Source organism: Pteropus alecto, unplaced genomic scaffold (assembly GCF_000325575.1).
Source record: "Pteropus alecto unplaced genomic scaffold, ASM32557v1 scaffold98, whole genome shotgun sequence".
Taxonomy (NCBI): Eukaryota; Metazoa; Chordata; class Mammalia; order Chiroptera; family Pteropodidae; genus Pteropus; species Pteropus alecto.
In genome coordinates, this window is record NW_006443570.1 from 16,245,737 (window position 1) to 16,255,946 (window position 10,210).

Genomic DNA, 10,210 nt, shown 5'->3' on the forward strand with positions numbered 1-10,210 from the left:
CCTACACCTGCACCACCCAGAGAGGTGAGAAGAGGCATTTTCCATGTGGTCATTAGACTTGAGTAACCCATCTCTTCTGGTGACTTCCCCACCTCTGCACCAGGACCTGGAAAACCCCTCCCAAGCTTATTTCAAATATATAAGCCCTGGGCATTGCAGGATGGGCCAGGGGAGAGCTCTTAGCTTCACCAGATTCATCGAGACCACTCCAGAGAGGCCTGAGCCAGAAAGTCTACGATGAAGCTCATCACCGTGACCCTGTTCTGCCTGCTGGCGGCAAGAATGTGGCTGCAGGATGTGGACAGCATGAGCAGTAAGTGGAGTTGGGGACACTTTGCTTCTCCTTGGGGAGGGAAGAAGCTCTGGGGTTGGGGCCAGGGCTTACTCTGAACTCACTGCCTTCATCCCCTCTGCTCCAGGAAGAAGTCTTCCTGAAGAGGAGGAATAGAGGACTTAGATGGGTTGTGGGCAGAGGAACAGTAGGAGAACCATGAGTCTGGGCAAACCGACATCTGAGTCGCTACCTTCAGCAAAAGGAGGCCCTGTCTCATCCAGACTCTGCAGACTGATGGAGGGAAACTGTGAGGTTATTAGACCAAGCTGGGGGGCCTGAGGTCCAGAGATAGAACTGGGTCTTGCTTCCATGGTGTAACAGATAATTAACAGAGTCTGAAGTCAGGACCTGGGACTATAACAGTTGGCTAACGTTAGGCAAATTACTTTACCTCTCAAACTTGGGTTTCTCCATCAGTAAAGTGGATTGATAACGCCTACCTTCTAAGGCTGTTGAGAGAATGCTGACCTAATACTAAACACATGAAAGGGGATGCGTAAACAGTCAAACCAGGAGGAAGGAGCCAGGATCGGAATGCAAGTTTTTGGAGCGTGTAGTGTGGGAGGGGTGTACAGATGGCACAGTGAGGGTTGGAGATCAGGACAGAGCTGAGGACTAGGAGAGGAGGGCATTCTAGAGAGTGACTAGGAAAGCTGGCTGGTTCCTGGAAGCACTCTCCTTGTCATTTTATGAGCTTACTCTCCTTGAACAGTTTCTAATCCTGCCCCAGTTTTTTGAATCGTAGTTGTCCTGCATGCACCAGGCTCACCACGCCCCTGGGGACGGGATCAAGAGCCCTTGAACTCCAATATTGGGGCAGAACCACGCCCTAGTGGTGGGATGTCAGAACTGGAAGAGCCATTAGAAATCAGTCTAAAAAGTCTTATTTTACAGATGAGAAGTCTGGGGGCTGGGTGCGGGTTCATCTCGATCAAAGCCACCAGCTGGTTTGTGGGGAGCTATGATCTGAACTTGTGTCCGGACTCTGCCTAAACACAGAACTAGGTGGCTGATAAGACAGTGCTGCACCAGGGCCCTCTGCATGTGGTCCCAAAGCCTGGACCTCACCAGGAAGGGTTTTGTTGGTGGTTGTGGTGGTTGTTTTTAAAACCATCCTGAAAAAGGAACGAAGTCCAGTTTGAGAAATGAATGCAAACTATTTTCGTGCTTCTCTTCTAGTGCATGTGTCGTCTTCCACTTGTTGCTTCACATTTGTGAAGAAAATGATTTCATTGAATAGAATTCAGTGTTACAGAAACTCCAGTTCCTCCTGCTCCAACCCGAATGGTCTAATGTGAGTGTCGTTCCCTGTTTAATCCCTGACTTCCTCCTGTAGAGAACAGAAACCTGCTCACCTAAAATTAGAATAGGAGACGCTAGATGGCAATGTCCCACCAAATTAAGGTTTCTGAACCCTGCCAGAGCAGCCACCAAAACCTGGCTGCAGAGCCGAGTGTGGGCACTAGGGGGAGCTCCGCACTGCCTAGCAGGTGCCAGAAGGGATGCACCTGTGTTCCTGCAGTGGCTTGTGTTTCTTGGAGCTCCAAGGCGCCAAGAATTGTATCCCAATATTTTATACCCAGAGGAAGAAATTGCTTAAAAGTTCTAGGCTTTACTGCGTAGTGAAAAGAGTGAAGGGGTCATGATTAGTTCTTGCCTCCAGATTTGCCAACCTACAGTCTTGGGTGACCTTAGGCAGGTAAGCCTTCTGCACTGCATTATGCAGGTACTCCTTTGCGCTCCTTATCTGTGAAGTGGAGTAAATATGGCAGTTGCATCACAGAGTAATTATGAAGCTTGACTGAGGTAGCTTACACTTGCCACTCAGCATCTATAAGGCACATTCACGTATATTGTCTTGGCTAACTATCTTGTGGGCACACATTTGCATTATCATGAAAAAATTGTCTAAGATCATCTATATAATAAAGGCAGAAATGGTCCAAAGTTTGGACAATAGCCAAGTTGAGGACGTGGGCAGATTAGAAAAGAAACACACACACACACACACACACACACACGCACACGCACACACACACACACATCCAAAGACAAAGAGTCTCAGATGTACACAGATACATGAAAAGATAGAGCAGAGGAGCTCCCCAAGATATTCTAGGAGGGGAATTTTCCATGCTAGCTAATCCTCAATGTTTCAGCCTTCAGCTCTACTTTGATATATATACCAAATCATAATCTCAAGGAAAGAGGTCCAGGAAACATAATTTATTAAAGTCCCCCTGAAGCTTGGGCGTTCCTCCTGGTGTGCAAGCCACAGGGAGACCACAGAGAGAGCATCTCAGGGATACCCAGTAGCAACTAGAGGGAGATGGGACTTATGTGTGGCTCCCAAGGGGTGACTCAGTGCCTTCTTTGTTCCCTGCCCACAGACTGAAGATGAAAGGAGGCAGAGAGAGCTGTGCCTTGAAGACAGACCGATGGATTAAGAGTAGTTTACAAAAGATAAAATCCTGCCCATAAACGAAAATGTGATCGAAATCCTTTCCACGCTAGACTCTGGAGACCATGTGGCTTTACCCACTCCACAGCCTCCAATGCTACACCAATCCTTCCATACCAACTTTGCTGGGTCACGAAGGGTCTGGCGGGTCCTGATAAGCTATGTCGTCTCACTTTATATCTTTATATTATAAAATCTTCCATTCTTGCCTCCATGTTCCTCCCCACAGGGATTTCACGGTGCAAACTTGATTGGCATTGAGGAGCTGGGGCCAGGGGCTGGAGGAGGGGATGGGGAGACATGTTGGAACTGATGTCCCGAGAACTGACTTCTTGTCAATAAAATTCAATAACTACTCACTCCTTTCAGATGACTGTCTTTGTCTGGGGTGGGGAGAGGTAAGCATTGACTCAGGCTGTGATGCAGCGTTTCTTATTCCAAGTGTGGAAGAGTGTAGCAGCAAGCTGGTACCCAGGGCTGGGTCCGCATTTGGTGGCAGGACACCCTTCCTCCCTGACCAAAGGGTTTGGTGGTTGATGTTATGCAAAAGTCACAGTAGCTGGAGAAGATCTTGCGAAGTCACCTGCCTGTAAGATGTTGCTAGTCTTATTTTATAGATGAGGTGACTGAGGGCTGGAGAGGGACATAGACAGGCCTGACAGGCAAGTCGAGGTCAGATCCTGCCTCTTGGGCCAGAACTCTTTTCCGTGTCCCACGTTGCCAAGTAATTGCCTGACACAGCATGGCACTAGAGAGATCCTGCAGAGTGGGTTAGCAGGGCCTTCTCTTTGGGGAAGGTCCTGGCGAGTACCCAGCATGGGTAGGTCTGGGACTGATAGAGATGCCAGCTCATCTGGAGGAGGGAGGCAGTCTCAGGAGACTACTGGGTGGACATAGAAAAAGAGACAATCACAGGCTCCAACTTCTACAATGTTGGACTCTTGGGAGAAGAGCAACGGAGGGCGATAAATTTTGGGTCTCAGAATTGACACCTCAAGGCCAGCTTGGTGGCCATAGTGGAGAAGGTTTCATGTCCTGTCTCTCAGAATTTCTCCCTCTTTCTCCAGCATTCAACATGTCACACATTTGACCCATTCTTCTTAAACTGCCTCTCCCCTTCTGACCCCATGACTGCCCTGATTCACTTTACTTCCTCTTGCCTGGACCCTTATAGTAGTCTGCTCTCAGTTCTCTCCTGCCAACTCTGTCCTGCCCACAGCCACAGGCTACTCTTCCTGGTATCCCCCTGCCTTAGGCATCTTTCTCCTGCCTTCAGGATTAACTTCTTACTCCTCACCTTGACATTGCAATTCCTCTATAACCACACCGCAACCTTCCTTTCTAAACATCTCTAACATTTCCATTCTGGAACTAAACTCTGACCGTGTGGAAATATTCCTTCCAAGCCCTCTCCCCTCTTTTCCATCCTGCTCCTCCTCTTGAAGGTAGAGCTACGACCATGCTACATCCTCCAAGGTTGATGTTGTCTCATCTTCTCTGTCCAGTCTGATGCTAACTAGGACTGAGTCATCTGGCTTTCCCCTGGGGATCAGGTGCATGCAATGCGTATTACTCCAGGATGGAGAACTGCTCAGAGTGGGAGACATGGGGGCAGGGAGAATCTGATGCTGGGACTAGATCCACTGTTCTAGAATATCCTGGACCCAGGTAAGCCAGACCCTCCCTAATACTCAGATGTGCCCAGGCGAGCCATAGCCTAGGCCTCACTCTATGGGTTACAATCCTCTAGTGCCCTATGTCATCTACCTGCACCTCGGAGCGCCCCCTACTGATTGGAAGTTTCCCTCAAAGAAAACACCACTGTTGGAGGTTTTAAACAAAATGTATTCTCTGCAAAAAGTCAGCAGTCCTAAGATTGCATTCATCTTTCCATAATAACGTACTTAATTAACAACCCCTGACATTCACAAGGTACTCTCCTCCCTACATGCAGTAGCCCTTCATCCCTATGATTCTTACAGAGGAGTTAAGCAGAAGAGAGACCCTGCCTGTAGCTTACAGGAGAAGGAACTGGGACTCATGACAGGAATCGACTGGGGCTCATGACAAGAATCGACTGGCTCAAGATCCTGTTTAAAAAAAAAAAAAAATCACCGATATTCAAAATAACCAAATCAGCAACAATTCAAGTAATATTAAATATTTCTTAAGACATAATATATTTTGCATCACAAAACAGAAAGCACCTTATTTGAAAATTACAATAAGATTAGTCCAGGTTATAGACGAGAAGGCTGGAGGAGAATCGTCATTTCTCATATTCTGGCTTGGTCCTAGTGCGGCTGGAAGAGTTCAGGTCCTCTGGGTGTGAGGTTTTTGATCCAGGTATTTCACATAATTCTGGACCCACTTCTTCTTCGTGTTGACACAGATGTCCTTGCCCAGTTTGGTTCTGAAGCTGTGGATGAAGGAGTGCCAGCACAGTTAGATAGAACACTTAAGGGCTTTATCTAAGAGATGGCAACCTCCTTCCAGGAGGAAGGAGGGGTATGGAAAGAAGTGGCCTCTGGAGGAAGTTGCTGCTTTTGCCACCCTGGAGGAAGCTGGCCTGGCACCCACCAAAGCCACCGCAAGGGTATGATCTGGCACCCATTCAGGAAGCAGGCTGTGGGACGTTACGGACCCTCTCTAGGCCTAGTTTTGATGTAATAATAGGGGATTTGGATTACATAGTCTGGTTAGGTCTTATTTCCTGAGTATAAGACCCCAAATTAGTCTGATGTCTACCTTCTGGGGCAGAACTTTGGAACAGGGGCTATTGAAGAATGGGGTGGGGTGAGGTGAGGTGGGAGTGGACATGAGCAGGGTTCTTCTACCCACATGACAGCTTTCTGGGCACACCGGCTGCTGGTGATTCGATAGCTCTTCAGCCTCTGCACAGAGATCTTCTTATTGCTAAACATGAAACAGCAGCTGGACAGGGCACTGAGTGCATCTAGAAATGAAGTCACAAAGAGACATCCCTTTAGGAGAAGCTGAGTTTTTCTCAGCTTGGCTGAAGCAGGAAGTGTCTGGCGGAGAAGGAAAGCAAAAAGGTAGAGTGAGTCTTACCCACCCCAGGTGCAGTGCTCCTGCCCTCGGCCATGAGGGGGGTGGGACCCAGAACAGATGGCTTAAGATCTGAAGTCAGTTCTCTCAGCTGCATGGTAGGTATGTAACGCTGCTGACTGGGGGAGGCCAGGGTGGCAAGTCCTGGATATGGTCCCCAATCTGCAGAGTTTGGGAAAATAAGTAGGGATCATAGAAAAGGCCTTGGATTTAGGCGGCTTGGGCTTTATTCTGGCTCTGCCTGGGGGAGAGATAGGACTCCTATTGTCCCCAACCCTGGCATCTGCTTTCAGTCTTTAAAGCTAGATGTTAAAGTGAAGCTCCAAGGACCCCCGCTGCTCTGATAGGCTGGGAAATGGGGTACTTTGGCTTATGGCTTCCTAGAGAGAGAGAGAAACAGAGAGGAGATAGAGAGAAAGAAGGAGGAAAAGGAATTACCTGGCTGAGCCAGCACCTGGATCCCGAAGGTGGCCACCATGAGCAGCAGGCACAGAAGGGCTACAGAGACCTTCATGGTGGAGGGTGAGGACACGAGCTTCAGAGCGAGAGGTGTTGGTGTCTCAACCTCTCTGTTCCTCTGGCCTCTCTGCCTCCCTTTTATAGGAAGCAGAGGGTTGGAGATCTCAGAGGGATATTTGCCTGGGCAGGGCCATGGTCAAGTCAAGATGAAGAGTGTTTCTGAATCTGCTGAGCCGATGGCTGGGCTGCCAGAGAGTTTTCCAAGAAATACAAGAGGGAAGCTGTGGGCTGCAGCAGGGTGAGCACTGCTTCCTTCCAGCCTCCCAAACCACAGGAAGGAGGTAGGGACACAGATGTGCTGCCACTGACCGTAGGAAGTGACCCGAAGAGATTTCCACAGCCTTACTTTGTCCAAAATGAAAAATAACTCTGACAGAGAAAGAGCACTGTTTAAGGGCTTCATACGTATTATGCATTTAGTCCTAATAGGATCTAGACCACTATCATCATGCCTGCTTACAAGGAAAATCATTGAGGTGCAGAGAGATTACATAACCTGACCAAAGCCTCATGGGATATGAGTGGTAACACTGAAAAAGAAGCCTGTTTGCCTAGAACCACCAAGGCGGTCAAACTTTCATTTAGCTGCAGAAGTCTTTTTTCCAAGTTTTATGTGGACGTCCCATACTTGAGACAAATCGAAGCCAGCTTCTGGTGAGAGGGCCTTCTCCCATCACATATTGGTGCCCTCTTCTGTACCTCGAGCCCGGGTGGATATTGTTTGCAAACCACTGATATGTCCAGGACCCTTGTTTTCAGGAATGACTACTGAGTTTCTAGAGCTGTTGGTGGGAGGGGGCGTGTGCCTGGGCTGGGGGAGGGGAGGGCAGCGCCGCAGCGGGATCCGGGGAGGCGAGAAACAACGCGGGCCTCCCATAGAAAACGGGCCGGGCCCTTTGCTGAGGTTCTCGTTCGTCACGCTCACTCCTGGCTCCCACGCTCTGCTTACTTTTTGTGCCTACCTGGAATACTCTCCTCTCTGCTTTCCATCCTTGCCAGTCTTCCCATTCCAGCAAAACAAGCCCAGTGAGAGTAAAAAGCAGAAAATGAAGAGCCAAGATTAGTGACACTGAAAAGAATATATAATAGAAATGGTTGAAGCAACCCAAAGTCGGTTTCCTGAAAAGCTGAAGCTCTCTTGAGATAGACCATGAAAAAAGGGAAAAAAGTACAAGTAGCCAACAACGAAAGTAGAAGAGGCCACCACAGAGCCTGCAGACACCAAGAAGAAAATAAGAACCCATGCCAATAAATTTAATTTAGATAAAAGGGATGAATTCTTCCAAAAATATAACTCACCAAACTGTAAAAAAAATAAAGGAAGGAAGGAAGGAAGGAAAGAAGGAAGAAGGAAAGGAAGGAAGGAAGGAAGGAAGGAAGGAAGGAAGGAAAGAAGGAAAGGAAGAAAGGAAGAAAGAAAGAAAGAAAGAAAGAAAGAAAGAAAGAAAGAAAGAAAGAAAGAAAGAAAGAAAGAAAGAAAGAAAGAAAGAAAGAAAGAAAGAAAGAAAGAAAGAAAGAAAGAAAGAAAGAAAGAAAGAAAGAAAGAAAGAAAGAAAGAAAGAAAGAAAGAAAGAAAGAAAGAAAGAAAGAAAGAAAGAAAGAAAGAAAGAAAGAAAGAAAGAAAGAAAGAAAGAAAGAAAGAAAGAAAGAAAGAAAGAAAGAAAGAAAGAAAGAAAGAAAGAAAGAAAGAAAGAAAGAAAGAAAGAAAGAAAGAAAGAAAGAAAGAAAGAAAGAAAGAAAGAAAGAAAGAAAGAAAGAAAGAAAGAAAGAAAGAAGAAAGAAAGAAAGAAAGAAAGAAAAAGGAAAGAAAGAAAGAGAGAGAGAGAGAAAGGGAAGGAAGGAAGGAAGGAAGGAAGGAAAGAAGGAAGGAAAGAAGGAAGGAAAGAAGGAAGGAAAGAAGGAAAGAAAGAAGGAAAGAAAGAAGGAAAGAAAGAAGGAAAGAAAGAAGGAAAGAAAGAAGGAAAGAAAGAAAGAAAGAAAAGTAATTCTGAAACTATTAAAGAAATTGAATCAATAAATGAAAATTTTCCCACAAAATATCCTCTGGGCTCCAAGGGCTTACACAACTGAATTCCTCCAAAGTGTTCCAGGAACTAATTCAAATGTTACATAATTTCTTCCAGAGAATATCAAGAAAGCGTACACTCTTTAACTCATTTTGTTAAGTCTTACATAACATCAACACAAACACGTGTCAGCAACCACACAAGAAAAGAAGGCTGCAAGCTTGTCCCTCCAGACACACATTTCATTCTTTTTCATCCTCTTCTGTGGCCTGGGAAGCTAATCTGTGTGGATCACATCAATGGGATCACAGGTCCTCTGGCTTCAGGTTGGGTTTGGACACTGGACAGCCCCTTAGAGAACTGGAAAGAGGGAGAGGAGTTAAGGTGAAGTACTTATTTCTCTGCATGGATGCAGCCCTCAACCAATGGTTTTTACTTCTCTCTAGGTGGCCCTCTCCATGACTCTCTTCATGACTCTTTCCAGTTTTGGGGAACCATGTTCTGTGCTTTCCCCTTCAGCTCTAGGGGCGGTCACTACCCTATCAGCAGCTGCAGAATACCAAAGAACTCCTGTGGTTTTTCCATGCCCAGCCCACAGCTTGGTAAATAGCATCTTTATTAAACCCTCCTCAAATCACTCGAATTTAAGCATCATCTATTTTTTTCTGGGACCTCGACTGACAAAGATTTAGGTGCCAGAAATGGTTTCTGTAAATATATATCTTCCAAGTAGAATTCTAGAATTGAGTCATTCACAGATTTTAGAAACACAGTAATGACATATGTTGGCATCATTATTACTTAAATTCTCACCAGTAGGTGTATGACACAAGCCCTCCAGGTGATTTTTATGTGCACTAAAGTTTGAGAACCATGAAATTATAGCTATCCCACAGCCATCTCTGATCTACAGTTCATCGCCATCAGAGAGCTCTTAAGGATGCTAGCTACCTCTCCTAACCTTGTCAGAACATCTCACAATGCCTCAATAAAGGAAGTGACCCCTGGCCTTCCCCGGGAGTACAGTTAAGGGATGGCTGAGCACCTCGCACATAATAGATCCATTTCAACAGATCCACTCCCCTGAGGCTTTAGACTTCTTCCTAACATCTCAGGGAAGTTCTAGGATTTCAGCTTCGCTGACTACAGGCTCCTTTTTAATTCCAGATTCCAACTGGCCAATCTAGCTGAACATGAACATTACTCCCAATTATTTGTGCCAACACATGAGATTCTGAATTCTGGGCAAGTATGTCTACGTCAATGAATTTGGCTGATTGAGCCTTGTTTGTTATTCTCTGCTGAGAATCCGCTCTCACACACATGCCCTAACTTTCCTCCAAAACCCTTCCAGCTATAAAGACTCTTGTCTGTCCTTTCCTCTGCTTCAGGACCCAACATCTTATAGGAGATTGTGTTTGGGGACCTGAGACCTAGAGTCAGCCAGACATGGGTTCAAGTCCTATATCCACCTTACTGAGAATGTAATTTGGAGCAAATTGCTTACCACTCTGAGCCTCTAAGAGGAACTGATTGCTAATTATTAACTCATTGTGATGTTGCGAGAGTCAAATCGGATAATGCATGGAAAGCGTTCAACACAGTGCCAATGATTCCCATTTCTAATCAGTCAGTCCCCAGGTGATACTGATGCTGTTGGTTTGGGAACCATACTGGGAGAACCACTGTGTAATGGAGCTGTGTATCTCAGTAGGAGGGATGGTATCTGAGGGCAGGGGGGAGGGCAGAGCCCAGACTATAGTGCTAATTGAGCAGCAGAGACAAGGTGGGCATCGTTACCCCTAGAAACCCCGGAGCTGG

At 46.4% G+C, this 10,210-nt stretch overlaps 2 protein-coding genes across 2 annotated transcripts; one reads left to right on the plus strand and one right to left on the minus strand.

Moving 5' to 3' along the window:
* The first annotated feature begins 184 nt into the window (after positions 1-184).
* Positions 185-3,109, plus strand: CCL1 (C-C motif chemokine ligand 1). Its single transcript, XM_006925159.1, has 3 exons — positions 185-313; positions 1,514-1,628; positions 2,725-3,109. The coding sequence occupies exons 1-3, from the start codon at positions 238-240 to the stop codon at positions 2,813-2,815; spliced, it is 282 nt and encodes a 93-aa protein (XP_006925221.1). The 5' UTR covers positions 185-237; the 3' UTR covers positions 2,816-3,109.
* Positions 3,110-5,108: 1,999 nt separating this feature from the next.
* On the minus strand, positions 5,109-6,378 carry CCL13 (C-C motif chemokine ligand 13). The gene is made up of 3 exons (XM_006924961.1): positions 6,303-6,378; positions 5,637-5,751; positions 5,109-5,214 (listed from the first exon to the last, which is right to left on the minus strand). The coding sequence occupies exons 1-3, from the start codon at positions 6,376-6,378 to the stop codon at positions 5,109-5,111; spliced, it is 297 nt and encodes a 98-aa protein (XP_006925023.1).
* Positions 6,379-10,210: the final 3,832 nt, after the last annotated feature.

Excerpts from the sequence above, each read along its gene's own strand:
- CCL13 (XM_006924961.1), bottom strand. The coding sequence starts at position 6,378 with ATGAAGGTCTCTGTAGCCCTTCTGTGCCTGCTGCTCATGGTGGCCACC. Across the intron at positions 5,752-6,302 it reads CCAGGTGCTGGCTCAGCCAG|ATGCACTCAGTGCCCTGTCC; the intron begins GTAATTCCTTTT and ends CTTCATTTCTAG. Across the intron at positions 5,215-5,636 it reads TGTGCCCAGAAAGCTGTCAT|CTTCAGAACCAAACTGGGCA; the intron begins GTGGGTAGAAGA and ends CTTCATCCACAG.
- CCL1 (XM_006925159.1), top strand. The coding sequence starts at position 238 with ATGAAGCTCATCACCGTGACCCTGTTCTGCCTGCTGGCGGCAAGAATG. Across the intron at positions 314-1,513 it reads GGATGTGGACAGCATGAGCA|TGCATGTGTCGTCTTCCACT; the intron begins GTAAGTGGAGTT and ends CTTCTCTTCTAG. Across the intron at positions 1,629-2,724 it reads TCCAACCCGAATGGTCTAAT|ACTGAAGATGAAAGGAGGCA; the intron begins GTGAGTGTCGTT and ends CCCTGCCCACAG.